Source organism: Plodia interpunctella, chromosome 13 (genome assembly GCF_027563975.2).
Source record: "Plodia interpunctella isolate USDA-ARS_2022_Savannah chromosome 13, ilPloInte3.2, whole genome shotgun sequence".
In the NCBI taxonomy this organism is placed as follows: Eukaryota; Metazoa; Arthropoda; class Insecta; order Lepidoptera; family Pyralidae; genus Plodia; species Plodia interpunctella.
The window spans coordinates 1,226,541-1,252,438 of record NC_071306.1 but is presented as its reverse complement, the minus strand read 5'-3'; the positions used below and the strand labels follow the sequence as shown (position 1 = coordinate 1,252,438).

Below are 25,898 nucleotides of genomic sequence, written 5' to 3'. Positions count from 1 at the left end.
ATACGTACACGTAAAATATACGGAACCCAAGATTAATGTATTTGAATATTCGATTTATCGATATCGAAAGATGTTCTTTCTAGTCGCTTCACTAGTCTTTATAACCTTTGATGTGAAGGAACGTCACTTGAGAGTTTACTTGTGTTGACTGTTGACGATGGTGCCGTAAATATTGTAATTAATTATACGAAAAAAATTAAATTACGAACGAATTAGCTGTTAAGTTTTCGCCTATCGTTAGTTAACAGTTCAATAAAATTGGATATAATTCAGAGAAGGCCGGTTTGCATTTATTAAAAGTTTAATATATGAAAACATTGTCCGACACGTGACAAACTTTGAAATTGTAAACAAGTGGTTTTTGATTGAATTAAATTGAAATGTCGGAGAGCAACGTACTTGTGATCGGTAATGGTGGTCGGGAGCATGCTTTGTGCTGGAAACTATCCGATTCACCCTTCGTTAAGAACATTTATTGCGCTCCTGGAAGTGTGGGTATATCTACTACAAATAAAGTCGAGAGTGTCGACTTGAACATCAAGGATTATCCAGTAAGTTTCCTATTAGAATTGACATTAAATACAATAGTGAAAAAAAAATTAAACAAATACTTTGTTAATAAGTATCAATTATTGTTTCCCTCTAAACTTTAATTGATAAAATTGTGGCTAGGTACTTTAAAAAATATTACTTCGATAAACTTATTCTTAAATTCCGTTTAACTTGTCTTAAAAGAATATTTGATAGATAAGATCTATCTATCAAAATAAAGAATATATTCTTCAGTCAATAAAACTAGACATAGATCCATATCTATGTCTAGTTTTATTGAGTTATTATATAGTTTTATTGAGTTACCATTAACAATATATTAATTAAATCAATCATGTTTCATCAATAAATGTGTTTTATTTTGTTTACAAAAAAATATGCCAATATAAACTTACAAAGCCAATTTAAACTACTTTATCAAATAGACAGGTCATGATTTGTGTTTGATAACCCAAGAGTGTCTCGTGGTTCAACATACAGAAGTACATTATAACTTTGGTCCACCGAACGTTAGATGTAAACATCTTACATAAGTATCTAATAAGATGTAATTATTAGTGATAATGATCTTGATTTTGAATCTTTAATTTTTTACTATAAATGTTATGAAATTCATAGGTTGTTTATGTATAAAAAATCAGTTAAAACTCATAAAAAGTAATATATTTAAGTTTAGAACACAATTCTAATTTCTCAAACCGTAGACACAGCTTATGTCTATAGTTTTATGTCATTAATGAAGATACATCGACTAGATAGATATTATGTATATACATATAAATTCATAAGATAAAAAAAATTCTGGACTCTTGAGAAAAACAACTTCCCAACACTGGGGAGCAGTGCTCCTACCTGAGTTATCAACTGATAATGAGCTGTCCAAAACATTTTCTCAACTTATTAAAAAGCATTGTAACTTGTACAACTAATAACAAAAACAATTATTGTCATCAGGGAAAGGTGGTGATGATTTTAGGTGCCATAAATTATTCCTTTATTTGCATAATATGAGATTCTCAAAATATCAGATTAATACAGAATTTTTAGTCCAACACAAAAAGTACCTTTAGTTATAATTTCTTCATTCAGGCTTTAGCAGAATGGTGCAGGGAGAAGAAGATAGATCTGGTTGTTGTTGGTCCAGAAGACCCACTAGCCGATGGTATCGTCGACGAGCTGACAGCTCTTGGAGTGCCGTGCTTCGGGCCCACAAAGGCTGGTGCTCAGATTGAGGCTAATAAGGACTGGTCAAAGACATTCATGAACAAATATCAGCTGCCGACTGCGAGGCATAAGTCATTCACTGATGCTGTGGCTGCGAAGGAGTTTATTAACAAGTATGTTTTAATTTTGATTTTTTTATTTTTGTGATTAGGGATGACAGGGAGTGAACAAGACAGATAACAGGTCCGTTTTTGTTGATTTTGGGTGATCTTTCACCCTAAATAATAAACATACACACATATATCCTCACAAACTTTCGTATTTATAATATTAGTTAGGATACTGGATATGCAATATAGGATATGCAAATATATATGACAAGATAAAAAAATATTCTAAAAAGGTTAATTAATGATTTAAGTAGCTTTTTTATTTAGTTAGTTTAATGTGCTGTTGACTGCATTATTTCTTACACTGTTCCAAAAATGAAGAATTTTTAACAATCATAAAATGTGCATACTTAATGGATCTTATTAGTTATCAGTACAATTTCTCTGAATGTGGATCAATGTCATTATATTTTTAAATTGTTTTTCTTGCAAAGACCTTGTCGACATAATGAACTGCGATTATAATTTCTTGATTAAACCAATACAAAGTTCATGGCTCCAAGAAAGCATATAAGATGTGATGTGATAGGATATTCAGGATCGCCTCCTACTGTGGCATTTCGACGACTATGGTTAACTGCACAATTTAATTTTTTATAGAGTTTTCTCAAGTTACAAAAAAAGAGTGAAAGGTAATTCCTAGGTTTTAAACACCGCAGTCGCGCTATTATTATAATCCGTAAATTTTGATTAAGGGAGGGATTTCTAAAATCAAATACCTATTATTAAAATTAACATTAGGTACCCAAGTATAGGTTAATTTAATTATTGTCTTTATTATTAGAAAAATTGTAATGACAGCGCAGCCGCGGCGTTCGAAACGCTCGTAGGATCGTTCCTACGAGCGTTTCGAAAGCCGCGGCTGCGTCCGCCATTAACAACGCATAGTCTTGTCAAAACAAAACAATAGCATTTCCAAGGAAGGTTGACGTCAGGCTGGCGGCAAGACCTTATGGTGTGCTCTGGATTTTCTGCCGACGAGAGAACTCGGGCGTGATTTTTTAGTCACGTGTTGAATACTATGCGATCTCTCTAACGATAAAAGCTTGTGTCAAAATGACATATCAATAAAAAATATTATTCCAAAAATACTTGTTTCTTCTAGCGCACCATACCCAGCCCTGGTAGTGAAGGCATCAGGGCTGGCCGGTGGAAAGGGAGTGGTGGTAGCCGCTACCAAGGAGGAGGCCTGCCATGCGGTCGATGAGATATTGTCCGAGGCGAAGTATGGGGGAGCTGGTGAGACGATAGTTGTTGAGGAGTTGCTGGAGGGAGATGAGGTTTCGGTGAGTCATATTGTGTTGCTAACTGGGCCCCGGCGTGGATATTTCGGGATAAAAGTACCCTATGTGTTATTCCAGGTTATATATTACCTGTATAGAAAGGGAGATGAGGTTTCGGTGAGTCATGTTGTATACCAGCTGCGCCCCGGGGCTTCGCTCCCGTGGATATTTCGAGATAAAACCCTATGTATTTTTCCAGGATATGTTCTATCCGTGTACTAAATTTCATAATAATCGGTCCAGTAGATTTTGTGTGAAAGAGTAACAAACATAACACAAACCATTGTCCGAGGCGAAGTATGGGGGAGCTGGTGAGACGATAGTTGTTGAGGAATTGCTGGAGGGAGATGAGGTTTCGGTGAGTCATATTGTGTTGCTAACTGGGCCCCGGCGTGGATATTTCGGGATAAAAGTACCCTATGTGTTATTCCAGGTTATATATTACCTGTATAGAAAGGGAGATGAGGTTTCGGTGAGTCATGTTGTATACCAGCTGCGCCCCGGGGCTTCGCTCCCGTGGATATTTCGAGATAAAACCCTATGTGTTTTTCCAGGATATGTTCTATCCGTGTCCTAAATTTCATAATAATCGGTCCAGTAGATTTTGTGTGAAAGAGTAACAAACATAACACAAACCATCATAAACATTCGCATTTACAATATTAGTAGGATAATACGTACTAGCGAGCGAGCCTAGTCATTTATGTATGTCTAAACCTTCGGGAATAAATTGTCTAAATAACAGCGAAACCTGCATAAGAAACCGTCGTGTAGTTGAAAAGAACAAAGCATTGAGTGCGGTTGCAAAAACGCTTTACAAAGAAATTTCTTTGGTCTCTGGGGACCAAGGGCTGGTGACTATTTTGGCCAACGTTTGAGTTTGGCCATACAAAGAGGAAATGTCGCCAGCCTTCTGGGAACTTTAGCAATTTTTTATTTAATTTAACATTTATTATCTAGTTTTAATTTTTAATTTAATTTGGTGGTTATGAAAATATCTATTTATTAAGAAAATTAAACTTATATTTTTTGCTTCACTTCAAGCCCCTATATCTCTTGTTTACATACCCTTACTTTATTAACAGCATGTAATTGTGGTTGTTATTTGAATCATTTCCTTAATTATATGTTTATTAAAAACCCTCAGTGATCATAAGATAACCTTAGGTCATATCGGACACAAATAACTCGCGAGGCCACATCACCGAGGTCCTATTGCAATGGGAATAAAAGTTTTGCTGGCTCTCGTCGAACAGTTTGCCAAACTTTGTCGGATTCGGTGATACATTGCTGGTTTTTCATTGAGGCAAATAAAAGCACTCATACTAACTAAGCAATGTTCACTCATTCGCGTCGTCATGTGTCTTGAGTTCGTCGAAATAGCATTAATCAAATTGCATTAATTTAGACCATTATATTGAACTGACTTTTACCTGCGGCTTCGCCCGCAGAGATGAAATGTCCGCGTGAACAGTTATTTTTCCGGGATGAAAAGTATACTTCAAACTACATGTATGCAAAATTTCAAGAAGATTGGTTGAGCAGAAAGAGCGTGAAGATTTAACAAACAAACTTGCTTTCACATTTACATTATTAGTTAGGATTAGGATTTCTCGCCGAGTTCGCAGCCACAAGCAATAGTATAGTATCCTTATATCGACTTATTCTACAGCTAATTATCATCATGGGGTGCCATCTTCGAATTGAAGTTTGGAGGTCAGCATACGGAAACCCTCGCGGCTTTGGGCCGCTATTTTCAGTTGGTTGTATCTAAGTCCGGTCAAATTACAGCTACTATCAACTGTATACTGAGACCAGGTTTGTATCACAGGTGCTGGCGTTCACCGACGGTGAGACAGTGTCAGTGATGCCACCAGCGCAGGACCACAAGAGGATAGGCGACGGCGACACGGGCCCCAATACGGGCGGCATGGGCGCTTACTGTCCCTGCCCCCTGATCACTTCCGACCAGTTTGCTGACGTCAAGGACACGGTGTTGCAAAGGGCTGTGGATGGTTTGAAGGCTGAGGGGATCAAATATGTCGGTAAGTAATATTTGTGGCAGTCCAAATCAAAAGGGGACCTTATGGCGCCCGGCACTTACACCATTATTGGCGTTGTTTTGTATTCGAACAACGGCAATAAAGACTTAAGTGCCAGCCGCCATAAGGTCTCTTTTGATTTGGATTTGACTTTAAGAAACTAGGTTTTGAAATGAAATAAAAAAATTGCAGGCATACACGGTACAAGTATATCTTAAGACAAAGAATGTCTAAATTCAGTTGAACAGGCGCGTTGCGCCAACAATTGGCATGCAAATGTTCAAACAAAGCGGCTTCGCCCGCGTTAATTTCCCACGGGAAAAGTTATTTTTCCCAGATGAAAGGTATATCTATATCCTTCTCCATACTTCAAACTACATGTATGCAAAATTTCAAGAGGATTGCATGAGTAGATAGAGCGTGAAGGGGTAATAAACAAACTTACTTTCCCATTTATAATATTAGTTAAGATAATTTCCGTGACATGTCTGTGGTGTAAAAAAAGGTGCAGTTGAGTTGAAAGCGACATTTAATCTGCCTTCCAGCGCGAATCACGGAAACTCATATACTCTATTCGTGAAACTTCGCCTGTGCTATGTTTCGTTATAAATGTTTATAAAATTCATGATAATTTTTATCCAAGATAAACCATTGTTGTGTTAAAAGTCGAGTTGACACGTCCTTTTAGCGAGAGCCGTGACTTTGCGGGTCGCTTTATCTCTTATAAAATTTCCATTTGTATTCCAATCTGCATGTCAAGTTTAGAGAAATAAAGAATTTGTTTTATGAGAAAATGAAATTAGTTTTCCAAGAAATAGCAGACTTCTTCGCAGAAAGAGTCAAGAAAGAGTCTCAAAATATATCTTGCCCTAATCGCAAAATGTATCTGTCGCATAATGCCTCTTTTAAAAGAGATAACTTTCGCACAATGTCTAATGGTTGTAATTGGTAAAATAGTTTTGATTGGTAATTGGTAAAATGTGTATTTCTTCAAATTTCGCAAGCTATCCCTTATACTATAGGCACCTAGGGTCCACTTTCCTGCTTTTTCTTCTCCACCTCGCCCGGTCTTCGACATCCTTAATTTATCGGAATAATTGCATAAATAATATTGCGCACACGCCACTAATTCATTCTAATGATAGCAACATAGAAGCAGACAAGAAAATATGACCATATTTCAATATGGTCATATGCTTTATGATTGACGTTCTGTGATAACTTTATCAATACAACCTTAGAACTAATAAATAAGAATGATCTAGTAATGTCGATATAGAACTCCAGAGATATACTAAACAAAGTCTAATATAATTTACCGAGCGAGCGAAGGTCTACGAGTCAAACTTAGGGCAAAAATATTTTTTTTATATGTATGTATGTATTTAACGCGATAAGTTTCGAACCGTTGGTCTGATTTTGATGAAATTTGAAAGGTAAAAACTCCAAAGATACATACATAGATATGTATGTATGAAAGCTATCTTCTAAAAATTATATTGATGTATGTAGTAAGCTATCTGTCAATAGAATTTTTAAGATCGTAGGGCATCAAAAACGGTTAAGCCGTTCTTGGAATATTCACAATTTGCGGCGAACAACTAGTTTACTTCATCATAGTCGTATTCCTCATCAATGGAATGAAACACACATAACGACTTTCTCGGCACTATTTGGTTTGCCATTGCCTTCTCTATTTTACAAGTTGATAAACTAAAATAAAATTAATGAAAACTAAGTATATTTATCTTAAAAACGATAAAGAAACATGTAAATTTCTTGTTTTACTTTTAATAAAATTAATAATAATTCTCTCCATAATGTTATCAAAACAATGAAATCTGTTTACCATTTTTGATCTTCCTGTTTTATATTTTGTTTCCCTATCACCAGTATAACACCGGGTATGATTTCTTCCTGAAACTCTTTTCCTCTTCTCTATCTAGAATTATTTATCTATATCAATCATCCTCAATCCATAATAATATTATACTCGTAAATGCGAAAGTCTGTTCCGCTTTTCCGCGAAATTCACGCGGGCGAAGTCGCGAACAAAAGCTAGTATTTATATGAAACTCTTCTGTAACTGACTGACACACAACGCACAACCTTGACTTCACACATACAGATTCACCAACAGGAAACGTTAAAACTCCTGCCTTCTGTAGTTATAACGGGGTTAAAAAGGGTTAGTATGGAGCTCTTCAAAAAGGCGTGAAAAAAAAAACATTTAATGGGCTGCCCTTTGCGTGTACTCTCCTATTACAGGCGTCCATAGGCTGCGGTGACCACTTCACATCAAGGGTGCCGCATTCCTACTTGTCTGTTTATTAGCAACTAGATGTTGCCCGGGGCTTTGCTCCCGTGGGAATTTTGATCTAGAATATGCTATATTGGATAATGTAAATTTAATGTACCTTTCTAATGGTAAAATAATTTTTGAATTCGTTTTGGTAGTTTCGGAGATTACCCGCCTCAAACATACAAACTCACAAACGCTTACCTCTTTATAATTATAGATAGACTAACTCTTTCTCCATGCTTAATATATATGCGAAATTTCAAGAAGATTGCTTGAGTAGATAGCGCGTAACAAATAAACAAACTTACTTTCGCATTTATAATATTAGTTGAAATATAAAAATCATCAATGAACTCTCCGATTATAGGGAGCGATAAGACTAAAGACACAGTTAAATATAAATAAATGTATCTTTGTGTTCCTTTGTTCGTAATTAATACTATGTATATGATAAATAAGTCGTTAATCGCCTTGGTAACTACATATAACCTAAAATAGATATAAAGGAGTTGTTTTGACTAACATTGTTGAACTCGATATGTTGAATCAGGGAGATGGCGTGATGGTGGTCAAATTTCACTACGTAGTATAAAGCAAAGTCTCTCACTGCTTCTGTCTGTTTAAAAAAAATATTTTAATGCAGTTTTCTCTGACATTTATACATTTTATTCCGTCGTAGGTTTATAGACTACGTGTGACTACTAGTTATATATTAACACTGTTATGTTGTATATATATATATAAGAAATTTCTATAGAAATATGTAGTATATTTGCCAATTTGTTAGTTATATATTAACACTGTTATGTTGTATATATATATATATATATATATATATATATATATATATATATACATATATATAGAAATTTCTTCCAGTAGCGAAAGAAAAAACTTTACAAGAAGAGACCAATGATTTTGTGTTCCAAAATATATTTACAATAATTTTCTCTCATCTTTCATCTGAGCTATTGAGGTTTTTTCCTTAGCAGTTTTTTCCCTGACTTAAAAATATCTACATATCCTTCTATTCACTCATTTGAGTGTATTGGTTTCTTCCCCAGCTGTTGAGCATCGGAGCCCAGAGAACACATATCCTCCTTGACGACCTCAATTGGACACAGTTAGCACCAGACATATGTTATCGTAAACTCCACTTTAGAAGCCATGTGATTTGATACCACGTGGGTTGACTGACCTTTTCTTTTGATAAGTAAAGAAATCAGCTTTTTATTATACGTATGTACGTACATTGAATTGCATATCAGATTTAGCCGATATCTATTTATCTGTAATAAAGGCGAATATGCAATTAATTTAACTAAATCTCGTACATGGAAACAAATTTAGACTTCTATATAGCGGTAGTAAAGGCGAATTTGCGATGAATTCGACTGTACTTGTACATGGAAACCAGCATAGCGATAACCTTTAGCGTCGTATATTATCACTTATTTTCGTATCAATGATTAAGGTTAAACATTAACACGTGGCTTTAGTTTGATGCCTTTTCCTTAATGTAATTCACGCCATGTTTACAGTATCTTGCGAATTAGTTCATCCATTGTACTTGTTGATAAAACAGTCAATTCCTTCTTTATTTTTTCATTCATCTTCGCGTTTTCCGATCCATGCGGTGAAAAATAAACTTTACACTTCTAAAGATTCCGCTGTGATTTTGCACCTGGCCACCTGCCTGACATAAACCCTCTTTGGGAATGTTATCGTTTCGTGTCAGCTGCCAAGACTAGTGTCCCTTAGGCGCCTCTTACAATATTCACCAAAGAACATGAAACGGTCCTATTTTAGGGCGGGACCGCACGTCACGATATATGTTATCAGTTTTAGTATATTTTTAGGGTTCCTTACATTCCTTTCGTCTGTTTTTGATGGAGTTGAAATTGTTGAAAAAAATTGCATAAATAGTGACAGCTTATATGTATAAGCTTATCATTGAGTGTCCATGGAGGATCTGAACTCGTGATGCAATATTGATAGCTCAGTCTCTCACCTGAGCGTAGTTCTTCAGCCAAATGCGTTGGTGCCCAGAGTTGACTATCCCACTTTTCCTTCCCTACTTTACATGGTCTTAATTGTCACACTAATTACTAATAAAATATATATTAATTAATAATAAAAGTCACGGGGGATCTAAACTCGTGATGCAATATTGATAACAGTCAGTTACGTCGGTGACTATGCCGTCGACCCCTAACCTTTAATTTATTTGTGCTTTATTTATTAAAGGCAGAAAAACCAGATAAACAATGATAACGGTGACAAACAATAAGTTATTATTTGATTGTGAACCGTATTGCCAGCGATCAGGATTGTTTATAGTTTATAGACGGCGTTTAGTTAATAATTGTAGAAGTTACACTTAGTTTCTGAAATGATGTAAACTTTTTGAGTTATCGTTTCAGAAGTTTTCCTTGTTTTTGTTAGAAATAATGTAAAACTTTTTTAAAACTTTCAAGTTTGCTATAAATAATTATATATATTGGCATAATTATATTTCTGTCAGCTTCCTCAGCCAAATGCGTCGGAGCCCAAGGTCAACTATCCCCTTTTTCTTCTCCAATTTAAATGGTCTTAATTGACAGATCAATCAAAGAAATTCTGTGTGCTGAATTCCATATTATGAGTTGAATAAACTCGAAATAATAGTCAAAAATTAAAGCATTGATTCAAAAATAAGACCTTCACAATCACCTTTAAACTAGACCTCTTTCACGTTTAATTTACTAAAGCTATGAACTAATAAGAATTCTTATAAAATGTATTCTATTTAAGCTGTAAGTTTAGCTTTAGTAATTCAAGGTATGGCCAAAATCTTACGTTTTCCCTACGCTGTGACATGTTTGTATAATTCTTTGTAGGTGTTCTGTATGCTGGTCTGATGGTGACGAAAGCTGGCCCCATGGTTCTGGAGTTCAACTGTCGTTTCGGAGACCCAGAAACTCAAGTGCTGATGACTTTGCTCGAGTCTGATTTGTACAAAGTTATGAAGGTTAGAAATCTTTTTTATCCTGTTAGGATTTTTATTTCGAAAATAAATGCGTACTTAAGTAGAATGTTACATGGTGGAATGTATAATGGGAGGACCGATCAGTCGCCTCATTCTTGCACTAGCATCCTAAACCAGAATAGGTCGAATGTTATTGTGTAAATTCTAAATAAAATATTGAAATCCCCAGGCCTGTGTAGACGGAACCTTGAAACAAATGCAGCTGGCATGGAACACAAAACTGTCTTCGGTTGGCGTTGTCATCGCTTCCAAAGGTTATCCGGAAACCTCGACTAAAGGATGCGTCATCAGTGGTATGTCGTCTACATATATAAAACTGTTACTTTTGATTTTTTGTAAATAGATAGGAATTATGGTTGTGAAAAAGAAACACCTAAGGTTTGGTGCAATACATTCAAAACTGTATTTCAAACTTTCAATACTAACTATGGAACACACAGTAATCATTTTTGGATATATTAAATTATTTCGAGAAATTTGATGAAATGCTGAACTAAGATCTATCTTTCCAAATTGTTTTGAAATCGTGTTACAGTCACTGTTTAAAAATATGGTTTTTGCAGTTTTAGTTTAAAAGTAACAAAGAAAAAGTTTAGCTCTTTACATTTCGTTCTAGGTCTCTCCCAAGTGGCCAATATGCCAGGGCTGGTAGTTTTCCACAGCGGCGTGGCCCGCGGTGCTAACGGCACCCTAGTCACTTGGGGAGGCCGTGTTGTCCTCGTGTGTGCCAGGGCTCCTTCCCTAAGGGCCGCGGCCGCAGCTGCGACCGCTGCAGCCTCAGTTATTGACTTCCCTGGAGCTCAATACAGGAAGGATATTGCTCATCGCGCGTTTTCCAAGTGAGTTTTTGTTTTGGGGCGAACTTAATCTTGGGGAAAATTTGAAGCATGATTATGTATGCGTAATGTGATTTCACGTACGGAATTTAAAAACGAGTTCGTTACATAACACATACCAATTAGAATTTTGATGCAAGGCATGCGACGCATAAAATACCTTTCATATAGAATAAATATGTAAGTAATAAATAAGTTTATCTATTGTGTTAATGAATGGAATTTGGATCATTAAGAAATTCAACATTCCGATAACAGAACTGTTTTTGTTTTGACTTTCGTGCGTTGTCGAACATGCATTGTAGAATAGCAAATTTATACCTTGATCTCATTAATCGGTAGTTTATAGTTGTTTCCTTCATGTATAAATCACTTCAAAGTAGTATTCGTTTGTTTCAGAGGAGCCGAATGAATGCTTCAGTTTCCTTTCCAATTGTCCCTTAATACATTCCATCATTTTATGACAAATCATGTTAACACATTTTGAATGTATATTAACGGGTAATTTAAAGTTAAAGGGTTAAAGTTTTATATCAATAATAATGTCTTCATCTTGTAGCTTTCCATTTGCGTGTTTTTGGGTGAGAAATCTCATTAAATGCATTTATTTTGTTATCGTGTCATTTAGAATCTCATGTGATGTATTTTTTGTTTAGTTTTTTTTTTACCTATAAGTCGCTTTTGTTTTGTTTTTACTTTTTATATTAAAAGCAAGTATTCTTCTTATCTGGGTTTTGATTCTTTTCCTTTCCTAAAATTTTCATAACCATTTGAATTTGCATGATGTTGCATGTTCTATAGCTGTTAATACTCGAATTGATATATACGTATATTATTTGAATAATATGTTCAACTGCAATTTTTATATCGTCAAAATGAACATATCTTTCTCTTGTAACAATTATTTACATTTTAAAATTAAATTAATATCTCGCTATTTCTTATCCCTACTTGTTCTCATTTATTAGAAGTTCAAGTATATTGAAATAACGAATAAAGAGACCCTTTTCACTCCTTCAGACTCAACGGCCTATCCTATCTCCAAAGCGGCGTGGACATAGACGCAGCGGCCACATTAGTGCGGCAAATTGAACCTCTGGCCACCGCCACCCATAGAAGAGGAGTACTGGGTAGATTGGGGTGCTACAGTGGGCTGTTTCAACTGTCTGCCATGGACCCTAGCCTCAAAGATCCAGTTTTAGTTCAGGGTACGGATGGAGTCGGAACTAAGCTCAAGGTAAGTCTTCAAATACGACGTATATAGAGCTTCAAGCCCCGCTATACATCGACTAAGGATCGTGGGTAGAATGGGTGGTCGCAACTATCTACCATGGAGCCGTGCCTTAAACATGCAATTGTGGTGAAAGAACCATAACTCTCTTATTTTCAGATAGCAGAAATAATGCAAAAATACGACACCCTCGGCCAGGACCTAGTGGCCATGTGCGTGAACGACATCTTGTGCGCCGGCGCAGAGCCGTTCGCGTTTCTGGACTACATGGCGTGCGGGAGACTGCAGGTGGACGTGGCCACCACGATCGTGAAGGGGATAGCTGATGCGTGTATCATGTCGGGCTGCGCTTTGTTGGGTAAGTAACTTCCAGAATTTGCCACTAGATGGCGATAAGCGTAAAAGTCGCGCCAGATGCATTTTTGGTGCCCGACCCTATTGCTCTTTTGCGCTACGTTGAGCTGTGCTCCATCGACGGGTTGACGCAGAAATTGTAGGGTGCGTTGATGTATGTCTATGAAAGTCAACGTCAAACCTATGGATAAACAACGGAGCTGCATCGCGCTGCCTTGATACGACGAAGGAATGAATCTAGCAATCGTATCTATGCCCCACATTAAAATGGCTATAATCATACGTACAATGAGGATCGTGATCCTTATGTGATACCTTCTTATGCACTGTACAATCTCTCTAATATCCCCATATTCCTAGTTGCGTTCGGAGCTGTGACGCCGCGAAGCCCGGATTTAGCCTTAAATGAACTTACAATTAAATAAATTTGAATATTCATCTGTGGCTTTACAACCGGTGGCCTGCGTGACGTAAACCCTGCTTGGAAATGCTATTATTGTCTATCAGCAGCCTACGTATCTTTTAGTCGCCTCGTACGACATCCACTGGAAGGTTATGGATTACTCCTATTCTAGGGCGGAACCACACTTATGGATTGTAAAATAAATGTGGTTAATTCCCAGGTGGCGAAACGGCAGAAATGCCGTCAATGTACGACATAGGAAAATACGACTTAGCTGGCTTCGCTGTAGGCGTTGTGGACAATTCTAAACAACTGCCTTTGATCAGCAAGATCCAAGCTGGCGATGTTGTGTTAGCTTTGCCGTCCACTGGCGTGCATAGTAACGGATACAGTTTGGTCCAGAAAATCATGGCTGAGAGTCATTGCAAGTATGTGTACTTTTGACGCTAATTTCGTGAGTTAAAAATGGAAAACTCTTAAACTTTTTTTGTCTTTGTCCTTACCAACGTTTATAAGCATTACTAACATAAAATTAGTATTTGTAAACCATTAATTTATTAAAATGGCCTTCGATATTTCCAGCTTATTCAATTATTTTCCATACGAGCCTCTTTTTATATGATCATTCAATCAGGGAAATAACACATAATCGAGCAGAAAACTGTAAATAAAATAGTTATTTAGAATTACTTCATTTAACTCGCAAACAATGGGGAAAATTATTTTTAAAATCCACACTAATAATAATGAAAGTTAATTAATATATTTTGACAATTCTTTAGGTATACAGAAAAAGCTCCGTTCAGCACTACAAACAAATCATACGGCGAAGAGTTCCTGGCACCCACAGGCATCTACGTAAACGCTTTACTTCCCGCCATCAAGCAGGAACTAGTTAAAGGACTAGCGCATATAACCGGTGGGGGACTTTTGGAGAATATACCAAGGATTCTACCCCCTGGTGTTAGAGTGAAATTGGACGCTACTAAGTTCAACATTAAGCCTATTTTCGGGTGGCTTCAGGCTACAGGTATGTTTATTTTATTCTTTACTATAAATAACAATTACTATAAATATATGTAACACTTTGGAGAGTTTAAGTCAGAATATATTGTTTCGACTAAAGCTTTTGATTCAATTAACCATCAACGTTTTTCGAGACTTAATTAATCCAGATGAAGTGATGAATAATTTTAGTTTAAATGTTAAAGATTTAATCAATTGTTGTATTAATTCGAGTAGAATTTTTATTGTAATGCTAAAAGTTACTAATTTAGTTTAGGGTACACCTCAAGGATCAATCCTCGGCCCATTTATTTTTTTACTTCAATTTTTGTATAAACTATCTATAGCAAGTACGAATATCGATCAGAGATGATAATTTCGGTACGACTTCCGCTGAGATGAAATGCCGAAACAAACTCATGTAAACAGCGAATTATTAATATTATCATTTTCCACATAGGAATGGTGTCGGACTTCGAAATGCTGCGTACATTCAACTGCGGTGTGGGTATGGTAGTGATAGTGGAGCCAGGACTTGTTGACAAGGTGCTAGAAGCTATTGACGGGGAGATCGCTGTCGTTGGTGTTGTCGAGGATTTGGGCAAAGAAGGTATGAGTTGCAATATCTAGGCTTCATCTATCATCATTTCTGTCGACTGCTACAAACGTGTGAAGCGGAGACGATAAAGTATTTAGTTGCGTTTAACGGCTAAGGAAGAAACCGGTTTCTTCCTTTTTAGAGAAGAGCCTCTCATCATTTTCAGCCTACATTAAAAAAAAAAATTCAAAAATTCTTTATTTTTCTCCACAATCTATAAATACTTTAACAAAGTAAACAATATGTTGCGAATTACATTTAAGATTGCGAGAGACTGGTGCCTAAACTAAGCGGAGCTTGTATCTCAGTACACCAGCCTCTCCCCACTTGGTGTACATAGTGTACATATTGTTATTAAAAAGTAAAAGTATAAAGAAAAACAATAAAACGACGAAAAGTAATCTATAAACAAATATATAACACAAGAAGAAAAGTTTTTAAATGATTTATGTAATTGCTCAAATTAAGCAATAGGCTGTAACAAATTTTCTGTACAATTATAATCAAGACCTAATAATTATTACTAATAATATACTAATAACATTAACCCACTGGATATAGGCCTCGTTTTATTCGCGCTTCCTACGGCCCTGTGCCAGTCTTATCCATCGCCAACCCAAACAATAAATTTTTTTGTAAATGTCAAAAACAGTAATTTATATGGATCATATAATGTGTAACTCCCACTTAACCAAATTTTTTGGCACACTTTCCTTAAGATAAATACAACAATATAAATAAAATATTTGACAGTGATGTCGTCATAATAAAAAGACAATTTACAAGTTTATCTGTTACGTAAATTAAAAAACATCCAACTTTCAATAACCGTTTCGCGACAATTTTCGAATGGTTCAATCGATTTTGATCAAACATATCTAAGAGCAACCGCATAAAAATTGGCTATCGTAAAAAAACCGCATCCAAATCGGTTTACCCGTTGATGTGCTACGGTGACATGTACACAAACAGACACTTAGCGGTCAAACTACCCAACACTGTTCTTTTTGCGTCGGGGGTTAAATAGAAACAATGTTTATAGGAGGTCATCAAGTGGTTGTGGACAAGTTCCAAGAAGCGATGGCTCCGCTCACAGCCCCGTACAGCAGACAAGCCCCGGGCAACAAATCATTGTCGTACAAGGACAGCGGCGTCGACATCGAGGCCGGGGACTCTCTGGTCTCACTCATCAAACCACTCGCCAGGTTAAAATCTACAATTTTACACTAATAATATTATAAATACAAAAGTTTGTTTTTTTTACCTCTTCACGCTTTATATACTCAAACAATCTTCTTGAAATTTCGCTTATAATACAGTTTATATAGCATATAAGGACATATATACACATTCATTTGCCAAAAAGTCTGATTGTCAATGGTGTTTTAATTCAAATTCAAATCATTTATTCAGAAATTAGACCTTCACAGGCACTTTTTCACGACAATTTTTATATTAAACATTTATTTCTCACAGGCTACAAACTACAAACACTTTATAAAGTAGATGGCGCTATTGTGCATGAAAACGTATTTATTTTAAAAATAATCATGCTGGTATCTGTAATAGAGTATTCATATGCTCCGCTTCTGCTTTATGATTTGATATAAGCCGTCTAAAACTGAATTTTAAACTTTATAGCATACAGTAAAATCGACGTCTAATTTTTTGTTGATTTCTTTCTTTCTTTAATTTGTTATAAACATAGCAATTTGCTTTAACAGATCTACAACTCGTTCCGGTGTTTTGGGGGGACTCGGGGGCTTCGGCGGTTGCTTCCAATTGAAAGCTGTAGAGGAAGAATATAAGGTAAGAAAAATAACGTGTAATTGCATTTTGGTTTGACGATGTATTAATTTTCTTACCTATAATTATTAAATTATCAAACAATATATTTGCTTTTTGACAACGGCAAACATAACGGTTCTAATAAAGAAACCTACCGTTGTACACACATTACACTGTCTCAGAGTGCCTGGAAGATAAAAATATTTAAATAGTATTATAAATGAATATCCTTGTAAACAAAATAAAATATAGTAATAAAGAAATAATAGTGAAGAAACTAATAATCAATGAAAAAATAATTGATTTACTAATGGAAATTGAATCAATATATTGTGGTAATTATGGTCAAGTCAGCCCCTCTTCGATTGCTGCGCCCGTATGAGTCCTCAAATGTCACTATTATATATAAGAAAGATCTGTTACTTATATTTCGGATGCAAATAAAGACTCGGATATTGAGTACCTATGTTTTACAAATTAATGATTATTTATTTTACTAGCCACAAGTCACAGTTCAGTTAATGTTTTCTATTACACAAAGTAAACAGATACAAAAAATCTATAAGAAGAGAGAGAGAGTAAGCGCCTGTTTCACCACTTTCTGATTCATCATACAATAAATTGACAAACTTATAATCAATACATATAATAAAATTGAAGAAAAGTCAAATTTGTACATTGGATTTTTTTTAAATTCTTCATGGAATATACTTAGTTACTGATGTAGATGACGAAAATATAATTTTGGAAATGTTTGTCTGTCTGTCTGTCTGTCTGTCTGTCTGTCTGAACGCGCATCACTCGAAATCTACTGGACCGATTTGCTGAAATATTGCATACATATAGTTTGAAACATGGAGGACATAGGGTGCCTTTCATTCCGGAAATTAAATGTTACCGCGGGAAATTTACGCGGGCGAAGCCGCGGGCAAAAGCTAGTATGATGAATAAACCCTAGATAAATTTGCCTCTCCAACACTTGGAGGCAGTGAAACACACTCTTAATCTTTTTTTTTTTTTAATTTTGATTCATTCATTTATTGAAGTGAAAACTTCTTTAGCGGCATTGTGCACTTTTTGCGATGGTTAAAAAATATTAAATTCGCGTCAGGACACGCGTGACCCTGATCGAAAATTCGTAAGACGTCAAAAATGTACAACATTAATATTCAAGTTTTCACTTCTGCCTGAGTCCAACCAGTTTTTTTTTATATTTCAACCCAGGACCCAGTCCTAGTCCTGGCCGCCGATGGCGTTGGCACCAAACTAAAAATCGCTCAGAAGATCAACCAGCATTCTACAATTGGTATCGATTTAGTCGCGATGTGTGTCAACGATATTCTGTGCAACGGAGCGGCGCCTGTCACATTCCTGGATTACTTCGCGTGCGGCGCTCTTGATGTGAATGTGGCGAGGAATGTTGTTTCTGGAGTGGCCGAGGGCTGTAGGCAAGCGAGCGCTGCTTTGATTGGTGAGTCTTTGATGCTATAGAACGATATTTAAAATAAATAAGGAACGATATTAAAAATAAGGTAATTATTTAAAAAATTACACAATAGGTTTCTCGGTGTTTCCATTTTCGGTGATATCCGTTGTTCCACAGAATTTATCATTTATTATTCAGAGAGAAACTACAGGAATAGCTGTTTCTATTGCTACTGCTGTAGGCAAGCAAGCGCTGCTTTGATTGGTGAGTCATTATGTTATAGAACGAAGACGAACGGTAATTATTTAAAAAAATACACCATAGGTTTCTCGGTGTTTCCATTTTCGGTGATATCCGTTGTTCCACAGAATTTATCATTTATAATTCAGAGAGAAACTACAGGAATAGCTGTTTCTATTGCTACTTTAAGCCTTTTTAATTACAGTGTACCGATAGTAAGTCTGTCAGTCAGCTCTCAGAATCTCATATATAATTGTAATTATTTATTTTTCCAATTCGTAATAGGTGGAGAGACAGCAGAAATGCCCGGGATGTATGAGCCGGGAGTGTATGACGTCGCTGGGTTCGCGCTGGGCGTCGTCGAGCGCTCACACATACTGCCCAAGATCAACGACATCACTGTAAGTACTCCGATAGATAAATAATTGAAATCAAATCAACTTGGGGCAAGATACATTATTTTTTGTTTGTTTGTTTGTTTGTTTTTTGATGAAATTAAAAAGGTATGTAGGATCTGTCAATAGAATTTTGCAAGTTCGTGGGGCAACATACTTGTTTACTTACTATTACTTGTTTATTTACTAGATATATATATATATATATATATATATATATATATATATATATATATATATATATATATATATATATATATATATATATATATATATATATATATATATATATATATATATATATATATATATATATATATATATATATATATAAACAAGTTAATTTCTCACTTGTTTACATAACGCTACGCTGGCTTTTACAAGTCCAGCTTACCTCGGATGTATTGTATCGTATATTGGTTAAATTCAAATTCAATATTCTTTATTCAATTTAGGAAAATATACATTACTTTTTGGTTACGTTACATTACTGTAACAAATTACACTGTCTTTTCTCCAAAGACAATAACAAATGTGGGTCTTAGAAGTATATTATATTACAACTAACTGGACGTGGCATTCTTTATAAAATCAAAATCAAATCATTTATTCAGAAATTAGGCCTTCACAGGCACTTTTTCACGTCATATTCTAAATTAAATGATGTTTACCAAAGCTACAAACTACTAGCATTTCGGAACGACCACTGCTGAGAAGAAATGCCGAAAGAAACTCATTCAAACAGTGTTGGTCCCTATTATGCCAGAAGGGCTTACCATTTTTTAAATATAAATTTATGTATAGTTTTTTATCAGTAATTAAAACATGTAAGTACACAATAAAGTACATGGTCAAAAGGTATACTGAAACATATTATGATTGTGATCAAGTGCTGATGAAAGGAAAATATATATACTTATATAATGTGAATGTCTACAGGTAACGACAGTAAAAGCTTGCATAAAATTTTTTTGAAATAATTTTCTCACGTAGGTGGGTGACATAATCATCGGTCTCCCTTCAAATGGTGTGCACAGCAACGGGTTCAGTTTGATCCACAAACTTATGAAGAAGTCCAACCTCACGTTGTCTGACAGAGCGCCTTTCAGCAAAGAGGGACTTACTTTGGGTAAGTTTCAATTTTTCGTCCTTTCTCACCATCAGGCGTTTCCGGTTAAAATCGGAGCTGTATATGACGGATTGTTGTGAAATTTGGTACACGGGGAGAATATAACCGGAAATTACATACAGGGTACTTTTTATCCCGAAATTCCCACGGGACCGAAGCCCCGGGGCGCAGTTAGTAAGTTAATAAATATAATTTACTCAATTTCTTCTACAGAAAGTTGCTTAAGTGTAAATCCCAACTAATATTATAAATCGACTGTAAGTTTCTTTGTTACCTCTTCACGCATTATCTACTGGACTGATTGCTATGAAATTTGATATACGGATAAAAACAAATAATGTGGAATAACACATAGGGTACTATTTATCCCGAAATTCCCACGGGAGCAATGCCCCGGGGCATAGCTAGTAGCTAAAGAAGTAAATAAAAGACCTTTAATTGATCACCCATATCTTAATAATCACAATACTAATATTGTAAATCCGAAATTAAGTTTGTTTGTTTGGTACCTCTTCACGCTCTATCTACTGAACATTGGTTCTTGAAATTTGAAGCATACATGTAGTTTGAAGTATGAAAAAGAACATAAGAGTATCTATCATCCTGGAAAAACAATTGTTCCCGTGGGAAATTCACGCGGAAGCGTGAAACCGCGGGCAAAAGTTATTACAGCCATTTTTGTGCTGGTCCTACGCCCAACCATCTACCATCGAACTAGCAGATTTATATCTTGATAAATGATTTCCAGGCGAGGAGCTAATCAAACCGACACGCATCTACGTCCGTAGTGTGCTGCCAGCCTTACAGAGCGGCAGAGTAAAGGCGGTCGCACACATAACCGGCGGCGGCTTGACCGAGAATATACCCCGTGTGATCCCGCCTTCTGTTCGTGCGAGATTGAACGCCCATTGGTGGAACGTTCATCCGGTAAGATTGTAATAAATGTTATAATATCTAAATAATAGACACTGAGAAACCTTGGAAAATACCTATCTAACAGTAAAGACTGAGAAATTTTGGAAATCGTATTGTATTCTTCTCCTTCTGGGTCGTGTTTTCAATCAGATATTTCACTTCATACAAATAAACATATCAATTTTAATTATTGCGGATCTATACTTTCGTATTAATGTTATAAATACGAAGATCTGTCTTTCTGACTGTCTGTACCGCTTTCACGGCTAAACCGCTGGACCGATTTTGATGAAATTTGGTATAGTTAAAGAGATAGGTTAGGTTATTCAAAAGTAATCCCCCAACTAATATAGGGGGTGAAAGTTTGTATGAAAATCATGTCTGTTCCGCTTTTGCAGAGAAATTCACACGGGTAAAACCGAGTGCAAAAGCTAATCTATTATAAAAGAACAGATAAACATTATTTTCTGTTTCTATCCAGGTGTTCGCGTGGATCGCGGACGCAGGTTCAGTGAAGGACGATGAAATGCTGCGGACCTTCAACTGCGGCATCGGCATGGTGCTCATCGTGGCTCCTGAAGACCAAGCCTATGTAAGAATATGATAAATCTATATATATATATATATATATATATAATATTATAAGTGCGAAAGTTTGTAAGGATGTATGTGTGTATTAAATATATTAGGACAAATCACACAGATTGAGCTAGCCCCAAAGTAAGTTCGAGACTTGTGTTATGGGATACTAACTCAACGATACTATATTTTATAAATAGATACATATATAAATAAACATCCAAGACCCGGGCCAATCAGAAAAAGATCATTTTCCATCATGACCCGACCGGGGATCGAACCCGGGACCTCTCGGTTCAGTGGCAAGAACTTTACCACTGCGCCACCGAGGTCGTCGGTATTTATGTTTGTTACTCTATCACGCGAATTGTACTGGACGGATTGTTATGGAATTTCTTATACGGTTAGAATATAACCTGGAATAAGAAATAGGGTACTTTATGTCCCGAAATTCCCTCGGTATTTATTCAAATAATAAAAATAATAAATATTTACTTAAGAGAATTTACAAAAGTGCTTTAGATAGTAACCTCTAAAGGTGTTTCTCAGCGTTTCCACCGCTGCGGCCGTCGATCCGTCAATTTTCTTAAGGAAGGAATCATTTCCAAAGTCAATTATTTATAAAATTGACATTACTATAGTACATATTAATTATTTCAAAGTCAAAAAACAATTTCTTGTCTTTGTTAAAATTTGAATTTATAAATGGTAATGACGGCGCGGCCACATCTGTCGAAACGCTCTGAGATACACCCTGTAACAATATCAAAAGTACATTAGTTACAATAACGTCAGGTCAAGATGGAAAATGATATTTAACAGATTGACCTTGGTCTTGGAAGACAAAGGAAATCAGTGATGTGGCGCTGAATGTGCGAGTTTGAACGTGGCAACTTTTGATTGAAGCATAGTTGTTGTAACATTATTATAATACATTTATTGTACAGGTAATGAACAGCACTCGAGCCCACGGCGCGATGGTGATCGGCAGCGTGCAGGCGCGGCCGGCGGGCGGCGCTAGGGTGGTCGTGGACAACTTCCCCTCCGCCATCGACTTCACCCGGCGCATGCCCCTCTTGCCTAGGAAAAAGGTGAGTGCGGGCTTGCTGATTGGTTCAGTACGCCCGGTAACTGCCCAAGTTTCTTTCCATATAAACTTTTTGTGAAAAAAACTAGGAAAACACTGGGTGTAAACCCATCTATGGTATAAATAGTTCATTGTCAACATCCATACTAATATTGTAAATTCGAAACTCTGTTTGTCTGTTCCTCTTTCACGGCGACCGACAGTTCAAAATATTCTTAAATTTAAATTCTTATTCAGCACATAGTCCATTTTGTCGATGTGTTGTCACATAGACCTACATAATAATTTTTATTTGTATTGTAGATTTATAATATTAGTATTGTTTATCTACTATTCGTTTAAAAAAGTAACTGTAAAAAAAACAATACTTGACCAGCCAGCTTTAAAATAAAAAGTGATTTAAACAAAAATGTTTCTTATTATTATCTGTGTGATTTATCCATATATATATAAATATAAATCTATATATATATATATTTCCATCTCAGGTGGCAGTCCTAGTGTCAGGCAACGGCAGTAACCTCCAATCGCTGATCGACCACACGCGCGACCCCTTACAATGCATGTGCAGTGAAATATCCCTTGTGATCAGTAACAAGAAGGACGCTTATGCCTTGACCAGGGCCGAGAAAGCTGGAATACCTAGCCTGGTAATGTATCAATATTTATCGTATGCTGTATTTATAGGACTCATTTTATGTAATAATAATGTTTTTCTTTATTTCTGTAGTAATAATAGCAATATATAAATAACAAGGGTTCTAGTACAAAACCTTGTGGTACACCGTTCTCAAAATAGCACTTAAAACTTTTCAAAAAAGCAAAAATTATATATACACAATATAAATAACGTATCAAAACTTCCAGCATTTCCCTTGTTTATTCCCAAAATATTCAAGACTAAAATGTGAATCCAGAGATCAGAGAGGTGCGGCAAACATTCCAACGACAAAAGCACAGTTTCAATAAGAAAAACAACAGAGGACCTAGTATAGAGCCTAGGGTCGCCGTGCCATTCATTTTAAACACCTGAACTTAAATACTTGGACATATTTACCTCATTTAGTAGTATTGTATTTACAGTATTTAAAAAAAAAGTCGTTTCGTTTGATGTAATAAATTTTTTATTAAGATTTTCTATTGTGATATTTACAGTCAAATGCTTTGGATAGATCATAATTTGTGCTTCCCAGTTTTGCCAGCCAAGAACAAAGGTCTGATTTATTTAAGCCTTTACAGACAGACCGCAAATTAAGTTTCGGCTTGATGTGTATGTTGGTTGACTGTACATAATGTGTGTTGTGTTCAGGTGTTCAATCACAAAGACTACGCGTCTCGCGAGGAATTCGACCGCGCGATCACGGCCGCACTCGACGCGCACAAAATTGATATCGTGTGTCTCGCCGGCTACATGAGGATATTGTCGACTGAGTTTGTTCAGAGGTACTATTCCTTTTTTTTTTGTGTTGTGGCTCCATCGTTCGCCAAAACGAAGATTTTGCCAACATCAAGGTTGAGAATTATATCTGATAGTATATTAAACAGGATATAGAAAAATATTTCGAACGTTTTTTGTTTACCTAAACCTTATCTAAAGTAAGTTTTTACGTTCAATTATTGCATTCAATGTGTGAAAAATGGTTGCCTGTAAAGTCGGTTTTACGGGCGAAGATTTTACGTGACAACGTCTTTTTCTCGGTAGAATATTTATTGATATGAATATAATTAAATTTCACAATAGGAACAAGGAATTGAATGAAAATAAGAATTGCACAAATTTTAACTATAGAAATATATTTTGTTTACTAAAACATTGTACATGTAAACTTAAACTTAACTAATTCCTGCGCGCGCGGCAGACCGATCATAGTTGAGTGGGAGAGAGACGCAAGGCATTCGGCGGGCCTCTCTCTCGTTCGGTGACTCATCGTAACGTTACCGGGCGTTACACTTTTTCATAAGTGACTCCCAGCCGCAACCTAATTTAAGACGTTGTCACGTCAAAAAACAATGTCTTAGTCATGCTTGTCGGAAACTAAAATAAAACAAAATTTCAGTTTAATCGGTTGAAGATATCTGTTAAAAAAAAAAATAGTAAGTTTATGAAACTTCATTATAAAATATGTTGCGCGTCAAATGTTGGCTAGATTATTCATAGCTTGATAAAACTATCGTTTATGCTAGATGGAAAGGTCGGTTGCTCAACATCCACCCGTCGCTGTTGCCCAGACACCCCGGGCTCAATGCGCAGAAACAATGTCTGGAGGCTGGAGACAGGGAGAGTGGGTGTACTGTACATTTTGTTGACGTGAGTATCTGTTGAGACCTTTGTCCTACTGATAATGCTTTCTGTGAAGGAAAACATTGTGAGGAAACCTGCATACTAGTGGACAGTTTAGTGCACTAGTGTTTATGCGACTACCTGCCACTAGATGGCGGTAAGTAGTCGTAAAAGTCATGTCAGATGCTTTTAGGCGACTTGAATAAAATCTGACACCGGTGTTAGCAATAATACACTCGATATGATGATGATAGTTATGATCCTAATAATATAAATGCGAAAGTTTGTGAGGATGTATGTGTGTATGGATATTTGTTACTGTTTCACGCAAAATGTATTGGACTGATTGTTATGAAAGAGGATTGACTTGATGAGATTTGTGGCATACTTACTGCCGCCATATTGTTTTTTTTTTTTTTTTTCTTTCAAAACCGCGGCCAGCTATGGTTATTTTATGTCAGCTAAATCGATAGCTGACATTAATGCCAATAAAAAATATTAACACAACGACCCTCATAAAGTGTCAGGTTTCCGAGATAATAGGAATGCTCTGTTGGAATGCAGGAGGGCGTGGACACGGGCCCGGCCATCCTGCAGGAGCGCGTGCCCGTGTTCGCGCGCGACTCCGAGCGCGCGCTGGCGGAGCGCATCCTGCAAGCGGAGCACCGCGCCTTCCCTCGCGCCTTGCGCTTGATCGCGACCGGCCGCTGCCGGCTCAGCCAGGGCAACATCATGTTCTCATCTTAACGCTGTATATATATATTTCATATAATTATATGTCTGATTCGACGCGACCATGTCCAATTTTCTTTATGTTATTAATCATGGACAGGGAAAAATGGAGACTTATATATAAATGTTTATCCTAATTTTGTAAATGTGAAAGTTTGTCTGTTATATCTGAAGGCATAATGTACATTATATGTAGGTACGTCTGACGAACGCCATATTATGGTATAATATTGATATAATATAATTATATTGATATCCACACTAATATTATAAATGCGAAAGTAACTCTGTCTTTCTGTCTGTCTGTCTGTCTGTTACCTTTTCACACCTAAACCACCCAACCGATTTTGCTGAAATT

The 25,898-nt window shown here is 36.2% G+C and overlaps 1 protein-coding gene across 4 annotated transcripts; it reads left to right on the top strand.

Annotated features, from left to right (window-relative positions):
• Nucleotides 1-118: 118 nt before the first annotated feature.
• Nucleotides 119-25,771, top strand: Gart (GART trifunctional enzyme). 4 transcript variants are annotated; one of them, XM_053753478.2, is made up of 24 exons: nt 120-551; nt 1,642-1,889; nt 2,992-3,172; nt 5,001-5,214; nt 10,393-10,523; nt 10,711-10,834; nt 11,158-11,380; nt 12,398-12,614; nt 12,768-12,966; nt 13,586-13,793; nt 14,148-14,395; nt 14,831-14,980; nt 16,011-16,173; nt 16,693-16,777; nt 17,981-18,227; nt 18,708-18,823; nt 19,811-19,946; nt 20,695-20,873; nt 21,343-21,453; nt 22,388-22,531; nt 23,016-23,177; nt 23,837-23,970; nt 24,712-24,835; nt 25,373-25,771. In XM_053753478.2, exons 1-24 carry the CDS (start codon nt 381-383, stop codon nt 25,553-25,555), a joined length of 4,098 nt encoding a protein of 1,365 aa, XP_053609453.1. In that variant the 5' UTR covers nt 120-380; the 3' UTR covers nt 25,556-25,771. The 4 variants fall into 4 exon arrangements, with proteins under 4 accessions (XP_053609457.1, XP_053609453.1, XP_053609455.1 ...); XM_053753480.1 differs by lacking the exons at nt 120-551; nt 1,642-1,889; nt 2,992-3,172 and adding an exon at nt 3,457-3,527; XM_053753481.2 differs by lacking the exons at nt 120-551; nt 1,642-1,889; nt 2,992-3,172 and adding an exon at nt 3,628-3,641.
• The last annotated feature ends 127 nt before the right edge of the window (nt 25,772-25,898 follow it).